Source organism: Panthera uncia (genome assembly GCF_023721935.1).
Source record: "Panthera uncia isolate 11264 chromosome B2 unlocalized genomic scaffold, Puncia_PCG_1.0 HiC_scaffold_24, whole genome shotgun sequence".
Lineage (NCBI taxonomy): Eukaryota > Metazoa > Chordata > Mammalia > Carnivora > Felidae > Panthera > Panthera uncia.
The window spans coordinates 50029331-50056524 of NW_026057580.1; the positions used below are offsets into that span (position 1 = coordinate 50029331).

At 38.4% G+C, this 27194-nt stretch overlaps 1 protein-coding gene across 1 annotated transcript in view; it reads right to left on the reverse strand.

The window, feature by feature from the left end:
* Positions 1–27194, reverse strand: part of MDN1 (midasin AAA ATPase 1) — a 174473-nt gene that overhangs the window by 52511 nt on the left and 94768 nt on the right. The window contains exons 44-59 of the mRNA XM_049652926.1: positions 18506–18665; positions 17561–17677; positions 16114–16322; positions 13020–13168; positions 12443–12654; positions 11883–12103; positions 10647–10760; positions 8859–8991; positions 7581–7696; positions 6691–6824; positions 5541–5698; positions 5201–5321; positions 4651–4861; positions 4069–4300; positions 3600–3726; positions 2330–2500 (exon numbers count right to left, since the gene is read on the reverse strand). Of these exons, the coding sequence (XP_049508883.1) occupies positions 2330–2500; positions 3600–3726; positions 4069–4300; positions 4651–4861; positions 5201–5321; positions 5541–5698; positions 6691–6824; positions 7581–7696; positions 8859–8991; positions 10647–10760; positions 11883–12103; positions 12443–12654; positions 13020–13168; positions 16114–16322; positions 17561–17677; positions 18506–18665 (2585 nt within the window). The remainder of the gene's footprint in view (positions 1–2329; positions 2501–3599; positions 3727–4068; positions 4301–4650; positions 4862–5200; positions 5322–5540; positions 5699–6690; positions 6825–7580; positions 7697–8858; positions 8992–10646; positions 10761–11882; positions 12104–12442; positions 12655–13019; positions 13169–16113; positions 16323–17560; positions 17678–18505; positions 18666–27194) is intronic.

Here is a 27194-nt window from a genome sequence, read left to right on the forward strand (position 1 = left end):
AATAAGAAAATGGCGATAAACTCAATTTTTTTAACAAAATAAGTAATAAACATGACTGAAAACTTCAGAGAAGAAAATATACATGTGCAAAGATGTCTAATCTCAAAAATAATCACAGGACTACAAATTCAAATGGTATTTTTTAAATTGAATAATTGGTAATAATTAAAAATGTTGCTAACATCTAGTGTGCCAAAGATATAAGAAACCGGTTCTTGTAAACATACGAATAAGTAAAACTGTGCTCTAGTCCTAAGTTCTCCTGTGGTCATCCAGAACTTTGCGACCTCCCTCTTTATGAGCTCCTAGCATGTTTAAAAAAGTAAAAAAACACACCCTAATGTTTATGGCAGCATTATCAACAATAGCCAAATATTGGAAAGAGCCCAAATGTCCACCGACTGATGAATGGATAAAGATGTGTGTGTGTGTGTGTGTGTGTGTGTGTACGCCTACATACACATACCCATGCACACAATGGAATATTACTCAACCATAAAAAAGAATGAAATCTTGCCATTTGCAATGATATTGATGGAGCCAGACAATATTATGCGAAGCGAAATAAGTCAGAGAGAGACAAATACCATATGATTTCACTCATACGTGAAATTCAAGGAACAAAACAAATGAACATGGATGGGGGTGTGTATGAAAAAGAGAGTTAAACCAAGAAACAGATTCTAGAGAACAAACTGAAGGTTACTGGAGGGGTTAGGGGGGTGGGGAGAAGGGGGGCATTTTCTGTGAGGAGCACTGGGTGCGATATGCAAGTCATGAAGCACTAAATTCTACACCTGAAACTAATATAATATTATACTGAATGTTAACTAACTGGAATCCAAATAAAAACCAGGAAAGAAAAAAAAAGTAAAAACAAAAACCACCTGCCCAGACATTCTCAGAATAGCCATGAATCTCTTTAACTATGCAGACATTCTAACCAATGATTAAATTCCAGTTCTTGTAACATATCCACAGAAATACTAAGAGAAAGAGACAAAGATTTATGCAAGAGTAGTTGATGCAGTTATGCTTGCTATAGGAAGGAAGAAATAAAGGCAAGAAACCTCAACATTTATGAATAAGCAAGTGATCAAATAAATTCCAGCAACTAGAACAATGGAATACCTTAAAAAGAATAAGCTGGAATGACATGTTTCCATGACATGTGAACAGAGAAAGTGATCTTATTTTTGTTTATGTATACATTTAATGCAAAATACATGTAAACAAGAAGCAAAGAGGAGTTATTTCTGCAGAATTCTGATATATATACAGAGATAGAGAGAAAGAGAGGGAGAGGGTGAGGGAGGGAGAAGAGGGAGACAGAGAAAGTGAGAGCACACATGAGCGCTGACCCTTGAACAACGCAGGGGTTAGGGGTACTAACTCCCTCCCATACAATAAAAAATCCATGTATTTAACAGTTAACTCCCCCAAACTTAACCATGTACATTACAGTAGAACAAGACACCACAGGTCTTCTCATCCTCACCCAAAGTTAGCAAAGTTGGATCCTAGAGTGACGTTCACTACTTGCTTCTCTACCCAAGAGTGCAGAATCTCCTTCCAAGTATAGTCCAGAGAAAGGCAAAGAACCACAGACAGCACCCACCCTGCAGTCCCCTCTGCCACCAAGAATCCTGCCCTGATGTTCTCCTGAATTCCTTATCCCAGGAGGGAGGCAGGTTCTCATTCTGTGGTCCTGGGCCAACTCTGGCCAGTGACTGGCCCTGCCAACCCCCCACCTCTGCCCTGCCTGGCTCCTTCACACCTCTCTCAGTTCAATACCATAGGTAGTGGGATAAGGAGTGCCAGAATCAGGTGATAGCCCTGTTGTTACAGCCTTCCTGCATCCTTCCTCCATCTTCCTTTTGCATCTAGTCATTTGGCAACTTCTACCTTACTTTTTAGTCACAATATAAAATACATATTTATCGGAAAAAAGTCCACGTGTAAGTAATCCCATGCAGTTCAAACCTGGTGTTAAGTAAGGGTCAACTGCATATATACATACGTATACACACATACATACACATTTCTATACTGTTAAAATATTTTGTAACTAGGAAAAATGGTATTTTAATTAGAGAAGAAAATGAAGACCTTTTAAAGGAAACTTTTTTTTTTTTACTTTAATTCAGAATTTCCCAAATGATTTAAGACAGAATCTTTCTTTTGAAGGTATACTTCTTAACTTCCTGCAGAAAACAAAATATTGCCATCACTTATTTAGTCACTGCTCTGTCCTAGGAATAAATGTTTGTTGCTAGATCAAGAAATTTTTTCCACTATCAAATATTTTTATGACTTTATGCCAACAAACCTTCAATGTGGAGTCCAAAAGGGACTTGGGCATCTCCCTCTGCTGTACACCAGGCAGAGGGCTCCACATTAGCCAGTACTCTGGATTTGTAGTAACAGTACTGCTCCAGAAAGACATAAATGTGGAATTAAATAAGTCAGACCACAAGGAAATAATTTCTTCAGTAGACACCTAGAGATAAATAGATAAGAGCATATTTGAGAAAAATCCATAAATCAAGTTATGAGGTCTCTCTTTTAGAAGACTTATCTAAAATTAACATGGGTTTAAAGATATTAATTCTAATGTTGCTGATTTTCTGCCACCCGGTCATCTTGGTTAAGTCATTTATCCTGTTTATAATTTTATAAAACGGAGATCTGCCTTTAGAAGGTAAATGAGAAAATACAAGTGAATCAAACAATTATAATGTACCAGCAAAACAGATAAATGAATAAAACATCATTAGAATATTAAGTAATGAACGGTACTTGGGTGGCTCAGTCGGCTGAGCATCTGACTCTTGACTTCGGCTCAGGTAATGATCTCACAGTTCGTGGGTTCAAGCTTTCAATGAACCCACCTCAAGCACTGACAGTGCGAAGCCTGCTTGGGATTCTCTCTCTACCTCCCTCTCTGCCCCTATCCCGCTCTTTCTGTCTCTCTCTCAAAATAAACATTAAGTAATGAAGTTGACTATAGTTTGCCACCATTCATATTCAATAGCTATTCTTGGAGGAGAGAGTAAAACACTCTCATGATATATTTTTACATAAACAATAAAAAATAAATATTTTAGCCTCATTTAACTGGAAACCAAATAGAATGATTCTGTGATAAGAGGTGAGAAATACCCAGGTAATTACTGCAAATGACATTCAAAATTTTCCCTTTTGAAAGTTAATTAAGATAAGACTAGAGTTTACAACATGGGATTGCAAAATTTTTATTTTATTTAATTTATTTATTTTTTAAACATTTTTTTTTTAATCTTTACTTATTTTTGAGAGAGAGACACAGCGTGAGCAGGGGAGGAACAGAGAGAGGAGACACAGAATCCAAAGCAGGCTCCAGGCTCCAAGCTGTCAGCACAGAGCCCGACGCAGGGCTTGAACCCACGAACTGCGAGATCATCACCTGACCTGAGCCGAAGTCAGACACTTAGCCACTCAGGCACCCCGGGATTGCAAAATTAAATAAATAAACCATTCTGCAACCAGTCTGCCACAGAAAGTCTAATTGGCTTATAGTATAAAGAAGGCTTATTTCCCTTTTTGGTTTTGGTTTTTACCTTCTGATGGTGCAGTAAGTACCAAAAGGCTTGAAGCTCTTGTGGAGCAATTGGTGTGTGCTTAAGACAAAATAGGATGTGAGGACTTCTCTCCTGATCTGTCTGGGGTTGCTGATTTTTGCTGGACCTGTTCCAAAAATAAAGAGAAAGAGAGGATGCACTATAGGCTATCAATAAACTGCTAAAAATCTGTTATGTATGGGAAGATGGAACACACAAAACTTACAGTGCATTTACTGAAACACAAAGAAGCAATTCTGCTGGAAAAATACCTAGTAACTTATAGAGGTGGAGTCAAAACAGGCAAAGAATCTTCAAGAAGTTACAGCTTTCCAAAGTGGCAACTGACTTCTCTCTGTTTCAGTAAGACCATTCCCCTTTAAGACAAGTCTATGCTTTGTTTCACACGTAGCATACGTAGAATAACCTAACAACAAAAAAAAAATCTCCCCTGAGGAAAATGGCTTACCTTCTTAGGCAAGCTTGTGTCATAAAATCAGCTGTCACTTTGTACTGCCAAAGCAGAGCCAGGTACTCCATTGCAGGCCACAACTGAACACTCCTGGTGAGTTGGATTAAGGAGGTAAAGTCTGGTTGGAACAGGGAGGAAGCTTCATTGTGCTTTTTCTCCAGAAAACCAAGTGAAATTCCTTTGGCTTTTAGTTCTAAACAGTGAGCATTCACAAGATCCTTCAGCTCATCTGGACAAAAAGACACAAGTGATATTACAGAATAATGGTCAGTAGTATAGGCTCAGATTCCCAACCACTAGTTACGTAACTGTGAGCTTAGCCTGAGCTTGAGTTTTATACCTGTGAAATGATATTATTATTACCTGCACAATTCTAATGACAGAATTAAACAGTATATATAAAGTTCAGTTCTATGCCTGACGCTTATTTAACGACAGTTATAGTATACAAAAAAAAAAGGAAAAGAAAAAAGAAACAGAAAAAAAGAAAATCTATGTGAAAAACTTAAAATTTTTTGGCTGCAGAGCAGCAGATACTTTTAGAGCAACTGTTAGCAGGATAACTCTAAAGCAGATTACCTGGGTTGACATCTTCCAGAATATTAGCTCTGAGGACCAGCCCCCACGCCTGCAAGAGACTTTTCTTTAAAGTCCATTTAGAAGCAACCACTTGGAGACGATTAACGTCTTCCCACCATCCGCTTTCCCCAAGGGCAGGCATCCACTCCCTCATGGCAAGTGCTTTGTTAAGTACTTTCAATTGAGAAAAACACTCTACCACCAGCTTGTTCTGAAACAACAAAACCCAGCAGAATCTATTACAGAGGAGAAATGCAGATTTTAGCAGCCTATTCATGTCTCAAAAAATTTTAAATATTTCCACAATTCTTCTAGAAAACATAAGGTTTGTCTATTGTTGCTCTCAGGAGATTTTACAGTAATCAAATTAAAACTCTATCCAGACTTAATACTCTCAAGAATAAACAAAAATGTTAACACTTAACAAATCAATTAAGAGTATTCAGCAAACATTTGAGTCTAGATGAATGGCAGTTCCCACGTTACAGAACTCCAGATTTGAGCATAAGAGCTCAAATCTTTGTGTTTGCTACATGTTTCCAAGTTGTACCTTAAAAGGAAATGGCCGTCCCAGGAACTTTTGCAACTTCTTTACACCAGTGAAGCCGCCAGTTGGGCTCCCCAAGCAATTCTGAATATGTTCTGAGACAGTCTGAACCTCTTTGTAGTATCTGTAAAGAAGGGAAAAGGCGCAGAGGGATGTAAGAAAAGGGGGAAGTGCTGGATAGTAAGAGACATCATTTAACATTTTGTATTTGATTTCCATTCACCAAAAGGCCATGGGAATAAGCCAAAATAAAGCAAGAAGAAAGTTTCAATTCCAAACCCTCTTCTCTTTATCATCATCAGTACTGTAGATATTGAGTTATTACTCCAAATAGGAGTCTTACTTGTCTTCATGGTTCATTAGGAGTTGAGGGATCTGACGGACCAGATGTTTTAAAACCCAGTGCCAATGAAGGGCGAGCAGGGCCAGGCCTGAGGCATCCACTTTTACTGTGTCAGCTATGGTCCAAAACCGGTCCCGCCACCGCAAGGAATCCAAGATCTAAAAACAGAGCAAACCACGCTCACACAAACCTCTCAGTAAGACACAGATTTCAATTGTTAATCAATACTCAACACACCCATGAAAGGTGTAGCATTCAGTTGAAATATTTTTAGGGACATTAAAGCAGTCAGAGAAGACAAAGATTCTCCCCCCAAGTACTTAAAGTTCAGAACTATTTCCTTAGGGAAAATGGAATTATTGAGTCACATGGTAAGTGTACATATAGTTTTATTAAAAAACTGCCAACTTTTCTTATAAAGCAGCTGCATTCCAACCAGCAGCACAGGCAAATTCCAGTTGTTCTGTTTCCTTGCCAATACTTGCTACTGTTAGTGATTTTAACTTTAGCCATTTTGGTGCATGGCACCTCACTTACATTTCTTTGATAACTAATGATGTTGGAATTTTTGAAGTTCTTACTGGGCATTCGTGTATCTTCTGAGAAGTATCTATTCAAATTATCTTGCTCATTTAAAAAGTTGGGTGGTGTTATTAGTTTGCTTGTATAATTTATGGTATCTATAATCTAGAATTATACTTTTATGTAATTTACATACAAACAAAATACAGCCCAATTTTCAAGTTTCTCCCAGTGTTTTCATTTTCTTAAAGGTATCTATTAAGAAAGTTTTTTGGGGAGACTCTTAAATAGGGAGAACAAATTTAGGGTGGGAGCAAGGGAGAAGAAGGAAATACAAAAGAATATGAAGAAAGGCTCAAGGATATTGTATATGCTCATTATCGTGGTAATGGCTTCCAAGGTGTGTACATGTCAAAACATAAAATTGTACACTTCAAATATATGCTCTTCATGATAGGTCAGTTGTATACTCATTAAGCTTTAAAATATGTATATATATATTTAAAACTGTTAACAACTAAATTTCTCAAATAATATTGGACATATAACAACATTGTAGTTTATCTCACCCTTAAGAGTCTTAAACATTTGTCTTGGCACAAAAATTAATATAGATACATTTCCTCACCTCCATGACACTGACATCAGACACCATCCCCTGGGAGGACTGTACCCAGAGCAGGATTAGTGCATCACCAAGTTCAAAAAAAGCAGCAAGATTGACCACAATTTCATGGGGCAGGCTGTGATAGCTCTCTGGATCTTAGAGTTGACATAAATAAGAACATTCCATCAGATTTAAATTCATCTCTAGATATTTTCAAACTCAACAGTAATATGAACTTAACTGCATCTCCAGTACGGTCAATTTTGAAGGGTCACAATTGAAAGCAAATTCTTAGCCTACCATTATCATACTAAACATAACTGATCAGGTATGTACACCTATAGATGTTTATAACCTCTTACTGAAAAATGGAAATTATAGAGCATTAATGCATATTTTATACAAGTACTTCTTTAAATATAAAACAAGATGTGTATATATGTGTGAATGGATGAAGAGCACAGACAGGTGAGAAGATACAAATCAATGTACTATTAACAATAACGGCTTCAAAGGCAGACTTCTATCTTTTCAATTAAAAAAAATAAAGGATGAAGAAAGAACCTATAACCAAATACTTAGCAGCATGAACTTTTTGAGCCAACATCTAGATTTCAAACTCTAGCTCTGTTACTTGCTAGAGATGTGACCTTGAGCATCTCTGTGCCTCCCTTTTCTCTTTCACAGCATGGGACCTACACCACATAAGGTTGCTATAAAAAGTAAATGAAATCAAAGACATGTAAAAAGCAGTTAGGTGTTACTACTGAATAAGGGGATGTGTTTAAAATCAGTCCAGCAAATCAAAAGGAAATTAGTGAAATGGCAGCAGCTGCTCAAGGTCTCTTCACTTTAGAGACATTATGTGATCAGATGCATTAACTCAAGAATACAAAAGGGAAACCTCTCACCTTTATGGAATTCAAAGGACATTCTCAAAACACTATTTCTTAACTTTTTGCCACCAACAGAAACCAAATTTGCTTCAGTAAATATCCGTTTTTCCCGGTCAAGATATATGATTGTCCTGAAATGAGATTTAATAACATAATAAATAGTATTGGTTATTGGTGAATACTACTTTGCAATCACATCCTCTACCTGCTGAAATCTTGAGAACATCAATCTCCTTCAACCTGCCATTCCTCTCCAGCCCCTGAAAATTCTGGACTAGAGACAGGGAGGTGTAGTGATGACAACTGAGTTGGTGGTAGCACGGGGCAGAAGACAGATGGCCCGGAAAAGCTCCACCTAGGAAGACTGCCAGGCCTCACTCTTGCTCTGCCATGATCTGACAAACTGCACTGTGAACTCTTAAAAGTGGCCATCATAAAATTAATCTCTGGTGTTAGAAGTTACCAGGGGAGGAACAAGGGGAGGGGAGACAAGGGGGCCTTTGAGGTGCTAGTTCACATCACACGCATGAGTTCACTTTGTGAAAATTCATCAAAACCAAATATGCTCATTATTAATAACAGTGTACTTTACTGTAATGCACATTATACCTCATCATAAAATTATTTTTAAAAACCTATTACATTAACACTGATGGCTAATTAAAAAAATACTCTGACTCTTGAGAACAAACAGAGGGCTGCTGGAGGGGTTGTGGGAGGGGGGATGGGCTAAATGGGTAAGAGAGGCATTAAGGAATCTACTCCTGAAATCATTGTTGCACTAACTTGGATGTAAATAAAAAATAAATTATTTAATTAAAAAAAATACTCTGGCCATTACATTAAATGTGAGAAAAGACCGGCTTATATCACAATTAAGTAAATTTATATGTTGAGTGTGTGTGTAAGCATGCAGGGGCTACATATCTCTGCAGCATTTGAGGATGGAAAATGATGTGGACACAACACTGAGGATAGGACCTACAAGAAAATGAGCACGTGAAAATGGGAGGAGCTGCCAAGAATCATGAACAGAAAACAATAGAAACATAACTACCCTATGATAAAGGATTAATTGTAACATAAACACAACATTAAAGTTAAGCTAGTACCTCTTAAAGCATCTTGTTAAATTATTAAGAACTTGCAAAATTTATAGGCATTTTGACATCAGAGTCAGAATTACTTCACTGAGCACGGAGCATGACGTGACAGAGTTTAGAAAAGGCATGATTTGTAAAGCTATGGTGTACAGTGAGGCAAACAGTACCCAGAATAGCAGGCTTCACCTACTTGTTTGCAACAGACTCTAAAAGGGCAAAGAGCTGCTCAGGCTGATCGGTTTGTGGGTCAAAGTCCATCGAATTTCTAATGATGTCCAAAGCCTGTATATTCCACCGGGGGTCCAAAGGGATCACAAATTCATCTGGTTTAAGAAACAAAAAACAAAATTTTGGAATTACACTCCTTGCCTAGCAAATTTCAGTTGAAGATTTTTCTTGGTCCTAATTTGATCACATTGAGTCCTGATGGGGAAGACAAAGAACAGGAAAATGTTGGTTTCAGCCCATAATACTAGAAAAGTAAGGTTCAACTGCTTCTACACTACTTCCTTTCTAAATGCAAAATTTCTACTAATCCTGAAAATTCATTCTGCTTTAGGACTAAGGTAGTTCCTGTTACAACATAAACATTATGACCAATACATTCACCTGCTCAGGTCCCACAGTGGGTCAGAAAAGAATCCATGAGCTTAATCACCCAATCTGTGCTCATTAACCGCAAAAAAACTAACTTACATGGTGGAAAAATGAATGAATATATTTCTCATTGTTTGCTTTCAGTAAGAAAAACAACTCAAGATTATTTCGCTTAAAAGCCAAAAACCATTTCTTTACAATAACAGAATATGGTGTTTGCTGCTACCTCACACTTCTTTGGCTTGAACTTGACACTTCTTTTGTAAAGCAGCAGTGCTCAGATCTGACCCCTTTCCAGAGGTTGTGAGAACCCAGGGAAGGGAGGTAAGACAAAACAACGGTAACATTACATTGAAGATGGCTAGGTAGGTCAGTGGAGCACAAGGTTTAACGGTATCCACCATACGGTAGACTAACAAATGCCTACTGTGAACAGCAAAGTACATGAAAGAGGGAGCGCATGTTCCAAAGTCCAGGAAGACTACACAATCCAGAGCTACACATTTGAAAAGGAAGACAAAGGCATACCTAGTATGTTCCAATAATGGGCAAATGATATCTGCTAAAAAGGGAACCTGCTATTCTACTCTGGAACTGTGTTCCCAATAACCAAAAATCCCACATACTTGGGAAGCCATGATTTAGTTCAGCCACAACATGACCACTACGGTAGTTTTCCCTGTTTGTTTTCTTCCCAACATTTACCTTGTTAACCTTTAGCGTAGATAAGGTAATTGGTTTAGCACAAAAGCATCATATTTTCTTCTAAACCAAATGGCAATGGTATGTTTTGGTCAGAATCAAATGAAGATGGGGTGGGAAATTAAAAGCCTGGTTCTGTCAAAATGTCCCTAATTTCCTTATTCTTTTTAAGAGAGAGAAAGACATGCGCATGTGTGCAGCAGGGGCAGAGAGAGGGAGAGAGAATCTCAAGCAGGCCCCTGCACTGTCAGCGCAGAGCCCGATGCTGGTCTTGAACCCACGAACTTCAAGATCATGACCTGAACTGAAACCAAGAGTCGGATGCTTAACTGACTGAGCCACCCAGGTGCCCCTAATTCCCGTATTTTTCAAACACAGGCAATGAGTATGAATGATGGGTCCCAAATGAACAAGCCAGTTGTGGCTGAGTTGGGGCCAGAGACCAGTCTTCCACTCCTGTGTTCTACCTTCTATGCTTGTATATCATCATCCTCTTTCAAAGACTAAAGGATACAATGGATAGTTTCTAACAAAGAAGAGGAATTTGCATCTGGATACTTTGAGTCTTCTAAATATTACTGTTATCACAGTGGTAGTTCCGTCAGGTCTTTTTCCATGAACTCAATGGAGCAATTTCCTAAACTATGCTGAGAACTCAAAATCAAATCTCGTGCAGTACCTGTTATATTTGGTTGTAATATTTTGATGACATTACTGACCCCAGCTGAGAGAGAATTTGAGTAAAAATTCCTAAGTGATGCAGCACTGGCTTCCAAATGAATCTGTATTGATTCTGTGGAGGAAGGAGAAGCAAATGTTAATATCTAAAGTAGGGCTGTCCAGGTAAACTTTTTGCGATGATGGAAAGAAACATCCTATAGTTGCACTGTCAGAGTAGCCACTAGTCACACGTTAGTAAGCACTTGAAATGTGGTCAGTACAACTAAGGACTGGATTAAAAAAAATTTTTTTTAATGTTTATTTATTTTTGAGAAAGAAAGAGCATGAGCAGGGGAGGGGCAGAGAGAGGGAGACATAGAATCTGAAGCAGGCTCCAGGCTCTGAGTTGTCAACATAGAGCCTGACATGGGGCTCAAACCCATGAACAGAGATCATGACCTGAGCTGAAGTCAGATGCTTAACCGAATGAGCCACCCAGGCACCCCAAAGGACCGGATTTTAGATTTTATTTCATTTTAATTAACTCATATTTACATTTTAGTAGCCATCTGTGGCTAGTAGCTCTCATATAGGACAATGCAGATAAGAATTTATAAATTCTCTATACATTTGTAGACAGATCACATATACCATACAATATACACATCTTCTGGCTAATTTCTCATGGATAGAAAGGTTCATATAAACTCAGTTACTTTAGGCAACAAGCTGTATCAACAAATTCCATGCTCTGTACTTTGCAACCCATGCAATGTTGTTACTGTTGGATTTTTCCTCTTAAAATGAAAGAAGTACAAAGAAATTAAGCATGAAAAATTAGAGCACTGGAATGAAAACACAAGTCTCTTATGCACTTTTAGGGGAAATGAATTGACCAAAAGCAACCTTTCCCAGACAGTAATGTTGTGCAGCACTAGTACAGAAGCATGTTCAAAAAATAAATAGTAACATAATATAGTACATTTTCTTTTTGGATTTGATAGGTGGGAAGATACTGAAATGAATTACATGGGAGCAAAGTTTCTCTTAGGACACATCTAAGAGCAGATATGTTCCTTAATTTTTTAACAGTTATACAAACAGAAATACCAGGTCACAAATTTCTTGCTAGGAGATCTTCCAGATATAATTTTAACAGTGTCCTCACAGAATAACACAGCTGCTGAGGCACAAAAATAGGGTAGGGATAAATATATTCACTTATTACATATACAAAGTAAGCTTTTTGACTCACCAAGCCCCTGTGGTATATTCTTGGCTAAATGATAAAGCCATTTAACTCTGAGCACCCAATCTTGATTGGTTGCTCTTTCTATAAGCAATTTAACAGCCATGGCCAGAATATCTGGTTCATCAATCCAGTAAGTAGCCACTTCGATTGAACTGAATTTCAAGCTCTCAGGGTTAGAGGACTGCATGATTTTCTCCAAGTCTGGTAAGGTAAGAGGCTGAATCCTGAAATTAATTAGAACAGCAAGGCAAAGTCAGTACTAGAATGAACTTACATTTTATATTTCAAAGAACTAGGTAAATAACTTTGCAAACAATGGATCAAAGAGGTAATGGGGAAAAGATTAAGTCCCCTTCAAAGGAGGACAAGTAAAACATTATGAAGTGAATAATAAATAGGAAGGAATATTGCAACGAACAAGGAAACTATGACAGCTGGGTGATAAATGACCACACAACATTCTGGTCAGACATGCTTTGTCATGACCATTATCATTTAAAAAAAAAAAAAAAAAAAAAAAAAGCCAAGATGCCAGAGAGATACAACCTCAAGGCTCCACTAACCTGGCCCAGCTGCTGGTTTTCATGCTCATCCTGTTAAGGCAATATACTAAGACTTGTCCATCACTTCGGACTCTAGAGAGGTGAGAATCTTCTGTAGCAAAGATTGCTGAGGGCAGAGAATCTGGCCACAGGCCCATGGCAAGGATGGAGTTACCCCAGGTTTCATGGGCTCGTAGAGAAAAAATATGTTTCTCCAGTAAAGCTTGCACAAGCTGGTAGGAGATAAAAACACGTGGTATACAAGCAACAACATGTACGTGCTAATACCAAAAACTAGCAGAGTAATAATAGTTTTCCAGGCCCCGGTAGTTGTTGTCATATTGTAACATACACATCCTTCAATTTTCAACATTACAGGGTAAATTCCACTTTTTCTAATGATAGCTAAGTTTCCAAGAAGTAAATATTGTATTTAACCTATTTACCAGAAAATTACTTGGGATACCAGATCTCTACTAGAAAGTAACTAAAGCAGTCCACTCTCAGTTCATTAAAGTTATCATTAATAGAATTTCCTCCACCTAAATAACATAAGAGTGTTATAACTTAGAAAGCTATTTGCAACATTTCACAGTACCTTTTGGTTTGCTGGTGAATGCTGGGAGCGGACATATGCTTCCCAGCATACTTCAGAAAAGGCTGTGTCTAAACTCAGCCCTCGCTGTAGGCACTGCACAATGAGTAAGGCTGTCTGAATTAAAGTTGAAATAGATGATGTTGGAGAACCTATAAAGGAAAACATATTGCCATCTATGAGCAACAGATTCTGCAAAATCTCCAATGAAAACAAATAAATTCAACTTCACATCAAGCTTCGTTCTACTCAAATTCACCCAGACACTTATTTTAGAAAGGCATCTAAGTGGATATTAGTGTCTCACTAGCACACAATGGACTTGTAGGAATGTTTATATTCCTTCCCTAACCTGCGTCCCTCCCTCTTTTTCTGTCAGAAGCACAGTGCAGGAAAGCAACAATTACAAGTATGACAAAGCCTGATCACACATATCCTTAAACCTAAAGTTGACACACAATGAAGGTACCAGAAAGAGCATGGCCTCATGAAGAACCAAGCACTTTAAAATCCAACAGAACTACTTTCAATTCTCACCTATCATTATTAACTGTTATTCTCTGATGAGTTATTCAACCTCTCTGAGCCCTATCTATAAAATGAAAACATGCCCTGAAGAACTAATGTGAAGAAGACTAAAAAAGCAACTGACATTGTACCTAACACATAATGGTCACTCAATAAGGAGTATCATCATTTTTCAGCATTATCTTTGTTATTATTCTTGCCTACTCCTGTGTATTTGGACATTTAAAAGAAGTAACACCTGGCTGTTTTGAATAAGTCAAAGTTCCCTCTTTATTCTACCTTCAAAAGATTCAATGACCATCCTGAAGATAAGGACAAACTTTACATTAATGTCTAAAGCAGTATTCCTCAAAGAATGGGTCTCTGAATGAATCCATCAGAATTACCTGGGAAACTTCTTTAAAATACTAATTTCTGTGCTTCACTCAGACTTGCTGAACCCACTCCCTTAGGGCGAAGTAGGATACCACCATATCTACATTTTTAAAGACTTTTCAGGTAATTTCTATTTGTATGTACACTAAATTTAAAAACCTCTAGACTAGGGGAGCCTGTGTGGCTCAGTCACTTGAGTGTCCAACTTTGGCTCACGGTTCATGAATTTGAGCCCCCCCCCCCCACCTCGGTCCCCCCATAGGGCTCACTGCTGTCAGTGCAGAGCCCACTTCAGATCTTCTGCTCCTCTCTCTCTACCCCTCCCGCATTCATGCTTTCTCTCTCAAAAATAAACATTAAAAAAAAAAAAAACAAAAACAAAAAAAAAACCTTCTAGACTAGCAATTAAATGGAATAACACATGAATCTTTTTTTTATTGATTTTTTTTTAATGTTTGTTTATTTTTGAGAGAGACAGAGCGAGAGCAGGGGAGGGGCAGAGAGAGGGAGACACAGAATCCAAAGCAGGCTCCAGGCTCTCAGCTGTCAGCATAGAACCTCACGCGAGGCTTGAACTCATGAGCCATGAGATCATGGCCTGAGCCAAAGTCAGATGCCTAACTCACTGAGCCACCCAGGCACCCCAACACATGAATTTCTTTTTCTTTCTTTCTTTCTTTCTTTCTTTCTTTCTTTCTTTCTTTCTTTCTTTTTTAATTTACATTCAAGTTAGTTATCATATAGTGCAACAATGATTTCAGGAGCAGATTCCTTAATGCCCCTTACCCATTTAGCCCATCCTCCCTCCCACAACCCCTCCAGTAACCATCTGTTTGTTCTCCATATTTAAGAATCTCTTATGTTTTGTCCACCTCCTTGTTTTTATATTATTTTTGCTTCCCTTCCCCTATGTTCATCTGTTTTGTCTCTTAAAGTCCTCATATGAGTGAAGTCATATGATATTTGTCTTTCTCTGACAGACTAATTTCGCTAAGCATAATACACTCTAGTTCCATCCACATTGTTGCAAATGGCAAGATTCCATTCATTTTGATTGCCGAGTAATAGTCCATTATATATATATATACCACATCTTCTTTATCCATTCATCCATCGATGAACATTTGGGCTCTTTGCATACTTTGGTTATTGTTGATAATGCTGCTATAAACATTGGGATGCATGTGCCCCTTCGAAACAGCATATCTGTATCCCTTGGATAAATACCTGGTAGTGCAACTGCTGGGTCATAGGGTAGTTCTATTTTTAATTTTTGAGGAACCTCCATACTGTTTTCCAGAGTGACTGCACCAATTTGCATTCCCACCAGCAGTGCAAAAGAAATCCTCTTTCTCCGCATCCTCGCCAACATCTGTTGTTGCCTGAGTTGTTAAATGTTAGCCATTCTAACAGGTGTGTGGTGGTATCTCATTGTGGTTTTGATTTGTATTTCCCTAATGAGTGATGTTGAGCATTTCTTCATATGTCTGTTAGCCATCTGGATGTCTTCTTTGGAAAAGTGTCTATTCATGTCTTTTGCCCATTTCTTCACTGGATTATTTGTTTTTTGGGTATTGAGTTTGATAAGTTCTTTATAGATTTTGGATACTAACCTCTTATCTGATATTTCGTTTGTAAATATCTTCTTCCATTCCCAGTTGCCTTTGAGTTTTGCTGATTGTTTCCTTAACTGTGCATAGCTTTTTATTTTGATGAGTTCATTTTGATAGTTCATTTCTGCTTTTGTTTCCCTTGCCTCCAGAGACGTGTTGAGTAAGAAGTTGCTGTGGCCAAGGTCAAAGGTTTTTGCCTGCTTTCTCCTGGAGGATTTTGATGGCTTCCTGTCTTACATTGAGGTCTTTCACCCATTTTGAGTTTATTTTTGTGTGTGGTCTAAGAAAGTGGTCCAGGTTCATTTTTCTGCATGTTGCCGTCCAGTTTTCCCAGCACTACTTGCTGAAGAGACTCTCTTTATTCCATTGGATATTCTTTCCTGCTTTGTCAAAGATTAGATGGCCATGCATTTGAGGGTCCATTTCTGGGTTTTCTCTTCTGTTCCACTGATCTGAGTGTCTGTTTTTGTGCCAGAACCATACTGTCTTGATGATTACAGCTTTGTAATACAGCTTGAAGTCCGCATATGAATTTCTATAAGAAGAAAACTCCACAGAGGCCTAGAAGTCAAGCACCTTACCTACAACAGTACTCTGGATCTCCATGTGTAGAGCCAAGAGGGTGTCACACACACTGTCCCCCACCAATCCAAGGCTGTGCAGGAGAACTTTCAGATCCAGGTTATCTGGGATGTTCCCATCCCCTTCTCCTGAAATGTAGATTTCAAGTCCACGATTCCTCATCGCTCGGGATATTTCTCCATGAACAGGATCCATCGAAAGAAAAAGTCTGGTAACATAGCAATCCAAAGGAAAAAAAATTAAAATCCCAGTTGCAACCAATGATGAGGCTGCTCAACAACAAGTGGTGAAGGCAGACCCTATATGGCTCCTCTTCAGGGAGCTTATCAAGAAGATCTCACTAACTCAAAGTCTGCTACTTTCATCTGTCTTCTATCTTGTAGTGCCAAAATGCATGAATACAGCAAAATCAGTGTCTCTAAACCTATTCACCTTAGAAACTAGTGTTTATCCAGTGCACCTTTAATGCTATCTGAGAACGTTAAAATTCTTACTTTCAGATATTTCCCAAATCAAATAGTGCTAATTCATCATTCTAACTCACCTACAGAGATCAGAAAAGGGAGCAGTGTGCTCTTCTGAAACAGTTATCTTCATATATTCAACATCTCTGCCTAGCTATCTAACATCTCCAAAACTAAACAGTGGATTCCCTGTTGACCTTCCCTACATCAAACAAGCTCCAGGGCACCTGGGTGGTTCAGTCACTTGAGCATCTGACATCAGCTCAGGTCATGATCTCATGGTTAAAGGGTTTGAGCCCCGTGTCAGGCTCTGTGCTGACAGCTCAGAGCCTGGAGCCTGCTTTGGATTCTATGTGTCTCTCTCTGCTCCTTCCCCACTCACAGTCTCTCTCTCTCTCTTTCTCTCTCAAAAATAAACAAACATAAAAACAAAACAAAACAAAACAACAATAACAAAACCCTGCTCCTTTGCCAGTCTTCCCTTTCTCAGTAAATGGCTCACATATTTATCCAATTACTCAGGCCAAAAATTTAGGTAAAATCTTTGTTTCCTCTTTTTCTCAACCCACATGTCTGACCAGCAAATCCCAACTCACGTTACCCCAGTCTAAGCTATAGTATCTCTTGCTTGAACTATTGCAAAACCCTTAAGACCAGTCTCCCTGCTTCTACCCTTTACCACCAACCCACTACAAAGACCTCAGCTATTTTTTTATTATTTTTTTAAATTAAGCTTTGTGCCCAATGTGGGGGTTGAACTCACGACCCCCTGAACCAACTGAGCCATCCAAGTGCCCCCTCTTGTTTACTGAGAGTCTGGCAAATAGCAGAGCCTCCATAAATATTTAACTGAATCAATAAATGAGTGAACATATTTATGACTGAATGTATGAATATAATATGTAACAACGTCCTACTGAATGTCCACCTCCTCTATTGAGGTGGTCAGATTCTTAATCAGAAACTTAAGAGGCACAAATACCTGAAATTGGGATTTGGTGTTATGGTGGGAGTGGATCCATCTATCATTCCTCTTTCACTAATAGTGAGAACACCTCCAGGTTCCAGCAAAGCATTCAAACGATCCAGGACTGATGGGCTGCATAGAGAGACGTCAAATTAAATGGTGGCAGACTGACATCTGCACGCATTCTACTTTCCTTACACAGGCTTCCCACTGATCCTGACCCATGTCCTCCTTCAGCATGGATCATTCCCCCACATAGAATTGTGCTCTCTCTCTCCCCATCTGCTCCCCTTTTCACTCCCCAAGGCACATTGCTCAGAGATTCATACACAGTAAATACCCAAAATACTGTTAAATAAATAAACGAAATTAAGGGAAATGGTTCCATGATTTTTAATTCTTTCCTCTTTCCCCTTCCATCTTCCCCACTTCCCAACATTATCAAATCAATTTAAAGGCAACTGGGTTTCAACTGAAAACATTCTGAAAAATGCTTCAGGTAGAGAAACCATCAGCCAACCTGGAGTGGCTTCCATTATGCTGTGTACTACGGTAGTTTTATGACGCCGTTTTCGTTATTTTAGAATCAAAGCAATACACTGATACACATTTTCTAATGTGTACCTTGTAAAAGATCCTCCATTTCAAAAACCTGTACTCAAGAATGACCCTAACAAAAGGATTTTTGATGTTAAATAAAAAGGTCTACCTCAAAAACTGGAAAAGTAAACAAATTTTGTTAGCCTTCAGTTCACCCCAAAACAGTCATACAGAGCTAAAATCTTGCAGCTAATGACCAACTACCTTTGTTCACCACAGGGATAAGACTATAGAAGATGACTGAGGATACATTTGAGGTTAAGAAAACAACAGGTTCAAAACCCAGAGCTTCCAACTGGGTTTCTACTTTGATAAGCATATCCCAAATTTCAATCCGGTGTTTAAGCAGAATGTCCTTACTTGCAGAAGTTAACATTGTCCATCAAAAGCCAATCTCCAGACTTCAGAGCCCGAACCAACATGCTGTCAACCCATTCAAATGTGCCATGGCTGCGACCACTGGTGGATTGCAGAAGCTTCGCCCCAAAATTTCGGAATTCTTCCACAAGTTTGGCAAACTCTGAAATGTCACAGCCATAGCACTTAATGTCAAAGGAGGGCAATAAAAAGACAACAAAAGAAAAATGAACGAAACCCCCTAAGAGTTTATCAAAATAAAATAGGAAACTTCTGGTCCAAGTTTTTGAAGTTTCATAATAGAGTATATATAAGAAGAGGATTTTTTTTGTTTGTTTTTTAATTTGTTTAAACAAAACAGGTACGAAATTTAGGTCTGGTGGCAGAAAATACTTTTTAATGACTAGGTAGAGGTAACTCAAGGTTGACAGAGATGCAAATAATCTTTGTCATACCTTCTCACATGGCACAAGGAGAATAATGACTCCCATCTATTACTGCATTTTTACCAAATGAAAGGGCACTAAGTTGGCACAATGAAATCAAAGTCGTGAAGTCAAAAGTTTCTTTTATAATGACCATATCACATGATTATAGTAACAACTGGGTATTTACTTTCCTAGTGTTTTTTTTTTTTTTTTAAATGTTTATTTTTGAGAGAGAGACAAAGCATGAATGGAGGAGGGACAGGGAGCAAGGGAGACACAGAATCCGAAGCAGACTCCAGGTGCTGAGCCGTCAGCACAGAGCCTGACTTGTGAAATGCAAGATCATGACCTGGGCCAAAGTCGGATGCTTAACTGACTGAGCCACCCAGGCATCCATTGCCTAGTACTTTATTTCCCTGGAAACTGCCTTATGACCCTTGTTCATATCACAAAGTATTATGTATTGGACTCCTGCTTCTAGCCATGAGGAAACAATAAGGTTTAGACTTCAGCTCCACTGTTAACAATTTAAAAACTACACAAGATACACAAACAACTGCTTTCAGACACTGGAGAACAGACAGCAGAGCTCTGTGATACCTGGGGAAAGAAAGCCCTAAAATTGCCCTTGATTTCCACCTGGAAGGAATTTCTGGATTGCAAAGCAAGGAGAGGGAACTCCAATGTACCACAGAGGTCTCACTGATTTGAGGACAGACTGAAACTCAGGGAGGCCAAGCCAATCCAACTACGCTGAAGGGCAGAGTACTCAAGATGAAGGAGCTATTCAAAGAGCTCCAGAAATTTAGATAAGGGCCTCTGGAATCTTTGGCTAAATAAAAAAATCTGCATGTGCTTATAAATGGTGAAGCTCCACAAGGATGAGAACACTCACAAGGAAAACCTGGGGAGCTATGAGTGGAACGATTCCCAGAGCTCACCCAAGACTGAGTATTACTCCAGTTCCCACCAGCAAAACTAAGGAGACCCCAGTGAATATACCAGCAATTCAGCAGAGATGCCGTGCAAGCTACACCTCAATAGGGAGGCTAACCCAGCCCTACAGTAAAGGTTACTCTGGAATGACCTTAAAAAGCTTGAGAAGATCAAACTGACCTTTCAAGACAGCAATGTAGGAAGATCCTGAACTCACCTCCTTCCATGGACACACTGAATTGATAGCTATCTACGGAACAATTTCCTCCAAAAGAACCCTAAAGTCTGGCTGAGTGATGACTATACACCAGACAAATGGAGGGGTACGAATGAAAAAAATACCCAAAACCCTAAAAAAGGAAAAAGTGGCTAGGAAATAATCTCGCCATAAACACTACCCCCCCCCCCCCAGCATAGTGACCCACAACTGGAAAGGACCTGAAAACCCGCAGCTTCTCCTTATGGAGCAAAAGGTTTGAATCCTACATCAAGAATCTCAACTTCTAAAACATGTACCTAAAAAGCAAGCCCTCAAAAATATCTATCTTCTAAAAGCAACAGAGTTTGGGGCACCTAGGTGGCTCAGTCAGTTAAGCGTCCAACTCCTGATTTCGGCTCAGGTTATGATCTCGTGGTTTGTGAGTTCAGTCTGTAAGTTCAAGCCCCGTCCTGGGCTCTGTGCTGACAGTGCGGACCCAACCCCTCTCTCAAAATAAATAAACTTTAAAAAGAACACATTTCCCTAAAAATACAATGTAATACAATAAAAATAAAAATAAATAAATAAAAATAAAAATAAAAAGCAGCAAAGCTTGCATGCCAAGACTGTGATCCCAGAAAGGGCTCACATACTCAGACTCGTCCCAGGGCCCAGCTCAGAGGAGAAGTCAATCCCACCCAGACTTCACCTGCCTATATTAAAGAAACAACCTCCTCACGGTTTGTGGGATCAAGCCCCACATTGGGCTATGCACTGACATTACAGAGCCTGCCTGGGATTCTCTCTCTTTGTCTCTCTGCCCCTCCTCTCTATTTCTCTCTCAAAATAAAGAAAGGAAGGAAAGAAGGAAGGAAGGAAGGAAGGAAGGAAGGAAGGAAGGAAGGAAGGAAGGACGAACCTGAGGGGCAGGCATCTAACACATCATCCTAGAGCCTGCTGGGCGCCATCTTTGTCCCCTTCCTTTGTAGTGCTCCAGAGCACCAGCACCTCCCAGAGCTTTTTACACAAGTCTGGAGCCCTGATTTTTACAGCTACTACCCAGGGGACACCTCTTGATCCTCTGGCTCTGGAGGCCAGGAGAGCTTGAGTTCCTAATCCCATGGGACTGTAATAATCAGTGTCACTCAGAAGGAGACAGAATTGATAAATTCTACCAAACATTCCAAAAGAATAAGTATTAATCCTTCAATCCTTTTCAAACTCTTCAAAAAAAAAAAAAAAAAAAAGAGGGAACTTGCCCAAACTCCTTTTATAAACTCAGCATTATCCTGATACCAAAACCAGACAAGGATGCCACAAGAAAAGAAAATTACAGAGGCACCTGGATGGCTCAGTCGGTTGAGTGTCCGACTTTGGCCTGGGTCATGATCGGGCCCCACATCAGGCTCTGTGCTGACAGCTCAGAGCCTGGAGCCTGCTTCTGATTCTGTGTCTCCCTCTCTCTCTGTCCCTCCCCCGCACACGCTCTCTCAAAAATGAGTAAACGTTAAAAAAATTTAAAAAGAAAAGAAAATTGCAGGCTAATATCACTGATAAACACAGATCCAAAAATTCTCAACACAATAACCAGCAAACTGAATTCAACAATACTGTGAAAGGAGCATATACCACGATCAACTGGGATTTATTCCAGGGATGCAAGAATGGTTTGACATCTGTAAATCAATGTGATATAACACATTAGCAAAATGAAAGATAAAAATCATATGATCATTTCAATAGAAGAGAAAGCACTTGACAAAATTCAACATCCATTCATGATAAACTCTTAAAAGTGAGTATAGAGAGAAATGCTTCAACTTAAAAAAAGCTCTATAAGATAAGCTCAGAGATATCATCATACTTAATAATGACAAGCTGAAAGCTTTTCCTCTGAGATCAGGAACAAGATAAGAATGTCCACTCACGCCACGTTGTTCAACAGAATACTGGAAGTCCAGGCAGAGCAATTCGGTGAGAAAAATAAGAGGCATCCAAATTGAAAAGGAAAAAGGAAAATTGTGCACATTACGTAATACTATATACAGAAAACCCTAGGACATCACAAAAAAAAAAACCCTGAAAATAAACAAATGCAGTAAAGTTGCAGGACACAAAATCAATACATACACAAAAATTCATTGTGGTTCCACACACTAATAATGAACTACCAGAAAGTGAAATTGAAACAATCACATTTACAATTGCATCAAAAAACAAAAACAAAAACAAACCACCTAGGAATAAATTTAAACATGGCGGTGAAAGACATGTACATTGAAAACGGTAAGGCATTAATGAAAGAAATTGATGAAGACATAAATGAATGGAAAGATATCCCATGCTCCTGGACTGGACACATGTTATTAAAATGATCATACTACCAAAACAATATACAGATGCCATACAACCCCTATCAAAATCCCAATGGTATTTTTAACCAAAATAGAACAAATAATGCTAAAATTTGTGTGGAACCACAAAAGACCCCCCAAAAGCCAAAGCAATCTTGAAAAAGAAGAAAGCTGGAGGCATCAGACTCCCTTATTTCAAATTATATCACAAAGCTAAAGTAATTAAAACAGCATGATATGGGCATAAAGACACACAGATCAATGAACAGAAGAGAGAGCCCAGAAATAAACCCACAAATATATCGCCAATTAATTTATAACAAAGGAACCAAGAATACACAATAAGGAAAGGACAATCTCAATTATTGGTGCTGGGGAATCTGGACAGCCACATATACAAGAATAAAACTGCACCACTGTCTTATACCATATACAAAAATTCAAAATAGATTAAAGCCTTGAATAAAAGACCTAAGCCACAAAACTCCTAGAAGAAAACATAAATGATAAGCTCCTTAACATACGTCTTGGTGATGACATTTTAAACATGACACCAAAAGCAAAAACAAACAAGTAGGACTACATCAAACTAAAAAACTTTAGCACAGCAAGGAAACCCATCAACAAAAAGACAATCTACTACTGAATGGGAGAAAATACCTGTAAGTCATTTATCTGATAAGGGGCTAATATCCAAAATATATAAATAACTCATACATCTCAATAGCAAAATTATATATAAACCCATTAAAAACTGGGCCGGGGATCTGAATACCCATTTTTTCCAAAGACTTTTTAAAAAAATTTTTTTAATGTTTATTTTTCAGAGAGGGAGAGGGAGAGAGACAGAGAGAGAACGAGTGGAGGGAGGGGCAGAGAGAGAGGGAGACACAGAATCTGAAGCAGGTTCCAGGCTCTGAGATGTCAGCACAGAGCCCAATGCACAGCTTGAATGGATGTTTAATCGACTGAGCCACCTAGGTGCCCTTTCAAAGACTTTTAGATACTCAACAGGTACATGAAAAGATGCTCATCATCATTAATTATCAGGAAAATACAAATCAAAACCACAACAGGCTATCACCTCACTCCTGTTAGAATGGCTATTATCAATAAGAAATAACAAGTGCTCACAAGCATGTGGAGAAAAGGGAACCTTGTGTACTACTGGTGAGAATGTAAATTTGTGCAACTACTATGGAAAACAGTACAGAAGCTCCTCAAAAAATTAAAAATGGAACTACCATATGATCCAGCGATTCCACTTCTGAGTATTTATCCTAAGAAAATGAAATCACTAACTTGAAAGATAATGCACCACCATGTTCATTACAGGATTGTTTGTAATAGCCAAGATATGGAAACAACCTAATTGTCTTTCCACAGATGAATGGATAAATTGTAGTGTATATACATACACAATGGAATATTATTTAGCCATAGAAAAGAATGAAATCTTGCTATCTGTGACAACATGGATGGACTTCAAAGGCATTATGCAAGTGAAATAAATCAGAGCAAAACAAATATCATATGATCTCTTTTATATGTGGGATAAAAGACCAAGCTTATAGATACAAAGAACAGACACTGGAGATTGAGGGAGCTGGGGAAAGAAATGGGTGAAATGTTTGTTTTCAGTTTTTTTTTTAATTTTTTAAAATGTTTTTATTTATTTTTGAGAGAGAGAGAGAGCAGGGGAGGGGCAGAGAGAGAGGGAAACACAGAATCTGAAGTAGGCCCCAGGCTCTTAGCTGTCAGCAAAGAATCCAATGCAGGGCTCGAACTTGTGAACCGCAAGATCATGACAAGAGCCAAAGTCAGACGCTTAACCGACTGAGCCACCCAGGAACCCTTTTTTTTTTTTTAGTCTAAATAGGTGAAATAAAAATGTAAGATCAAAACAATCCATAAACAACTTCGTTGCCTACCACAAAATCCAAAATTCTTTATTTATTTTTTTTAATTTTTGAGAGAGAGAGAGACAAAGAGAGAGGGAGGGAGGGAGGGAATGAGCATGAGCAAGTGCAGCAGGAGGGGGGCAGAGAGAGAGAGGGAGACAGAGTCCAAAGCAGGCTCTGCACACTCAGCACAGAACCTGATGCGGGGCTTGTTCTCATGAACTGTGAGATCATGACTTAAGCCGAAGTCAGACGCTTAACCGAATGAGCCACCCAGGCGGCCCAGTCCAAAAGTCTTTAAAGAAATATAGTTGACCCTTGAACAACCAAGGACAAGGATGCCAGCTCCTCCTCCAATCAGTCAAAAATCCACATATAACTTTTGACTCCTCAAAAATGTAACTACTAATAGCCTACTGTTGACCAGAAGCCTTATGAATAACAATTAACATGTTATTTACATTGCATATTATATACCATATTCTTAGAATAAAGTTAAAGACATTTATACGGAAAACGCATTTACAGTACTGTATATATACTTATTGGAAAAAATCCACATGTAAGTGGACCCATGCAGCTCAAACCCATGTTATTCAATATTCAAGGAGCAACTAACAAAAATGCAGCAATAAGCACTAATTCAAAATTCACAGCATGCAATCAAAATTACTTGACACACAAAGAAAACAGGACTCATAACCAGGAGAAAAAACTCAACAGAACAGCCCCAGAAGACATAGATGATGAAATTAGCAAAGATGTTAAAACAGATATTATAAAAAAGCAGAAGCACTTAAGATAAATTGTGAACACGAGAGAACTAGAATATATTTAACAGTCATACACCTTCGTACTAATGTTAAAAGATATATTTAGAAAGAAAGAATATTTTTAACCAAAAATAAAAGAGTAGACTGTTTTAGACTCACCTTTCCTCACTCTATTAGTACCCTTAAGAAATGACTCAGTATGAAAGTGAATCCTAAATAAAAACCTGTATTTAGAACGAGCTGTGAGCATGTACTCTAAATATTTAAATTTTAGGGGTGCCTGGGTGGCTCAGTTAAGCATCTAACTTTGGTTCTGTGAGTTCGAGCCCTGAGTCAGGCACTCTGCTGTCAGCACAGAGCCTGCTTCAGATCTTCTGTCCCCTTGTCTCTCTCCCCCTCCCCAGCTCACACGCACATTCTCTCTCTCTCTCAAAAATAAATATTAAATGGATAAATATTTAATTTTTTTTTTAGAGTTTCTGTGTCTCTGAAGCAGGCTCCAGGCTCCAACCTGTCAGCAGAGCCCAACGTAGGGCTCCAACTCACGAACTGTGAGAACATGACTTGAGCCAAAGTCAGACACTCAACCAACTGAGCCACGCAGGTGCCCCTAAATAAATAAATATTTAAATTTTAGCTGAAAGATATATAGAAGCACAGATATATAGACTCAAGGCTTTACAATCAGAGGATCATGTCCAAGGTCTAGTTTAACCACTTTGTAACTTTAAGACATTGAGCACGTTACTTAACCTCTATGAGCACTGATTTCTGCAAGCATAGAATGAGGATAGTCTTTTTTTTGTAATGCAGTGGTGTTGTGGGGCTTTAAATGCAAATAGTTAATATAGGAGTTATCTCCCAGTAGGAATTCATATCGCAATGGTGAGTTTTACAATATAAAATATATATAAAATAAAATATATATTTTAAAATACGTATTTAAAATATACATAAATTAAAATATATACAAGTAAATACTTTATATACCTTATACTTTATATATAAAAGTAAATATAAAAGTAAAGTACTTTATGTGTGTGTGTGTATATATATATATATATATATATATATACACACACATACATATATATAAAGTAATGTACAACTCCACTAAATACCTCTAACAATTAATTTGAGTGAATAAGTAAAGAATTTCAAATCCAAATGATGGGCTTGAATTCAGAAGTAACAAATCAAACCAACAATAAAATCATTTTCTTGCCTAGCCTAAGAAAGTAAACTATTTGACCCACAGCCATGGATACACTGTTTATAGAGATAGAACAAAGGAGTCTCATTTCTTTATCCCTAAGGAATGACTTTGTAACCAGTTACAAAAAGGCTTTGGAAATAACAGATAACAATCATAGTGACAGACACAACCAAAGAGCCTTTTAATCTTCCCTAAGGGCATATGCTCATCACTACACAGAAAACTGCGCCACAAAATGAGAGAAGTTTCCATGTTATCTGCAGAATTTCTACCACTTTTTATATGAAATTAATAAAGACATACTAACGATAAATCTAGACTTCTATTCTCCCATTTAAAATGGTCAATTTCTTGGGTTGCATGGGTGGCTCAAGTCAGTTAAGCATCCAACTCTTGATTTTGGCTCAGGTCATGACCCCAGGGTCATGGGATCAAGCCCCAAATCAAACTCCATGCTGACATTGAGGAGCCTGCTTGGGATTGCCTCTCTCCTTCTCCCCTTGACAGACTCAAGCGTGTGTATATGTGCATCCCCACTCTCTCTCTCTTTCAAAGTAAATAAATATTTTTTAAAGATAAAAAGTAAAATAAAACAAAATAAATTTTATTTTAAAAATAAAATAATTCTCAGGAGCGCCTGGGTGGCTCAGCTAGTTGAGCATCCGACTCAGCTCAGGTCATGACCTCATGGTTTATGAATTCGAGGCCCGCGTCAGGCTTTGTGCTGACAGTTCAGAGCCTAGAGCCCGGAGCCTGCTTTGGATTCTGTGTCTCCCTCGCTCTCTGTCCCTCCCCCACTTATTCTCTCTCTTTCTCTCAAAAATAAATAAAAACATAAAATAAAATAAAATAAAATAAAATAAAATAAAATAAAATAAAATAAAA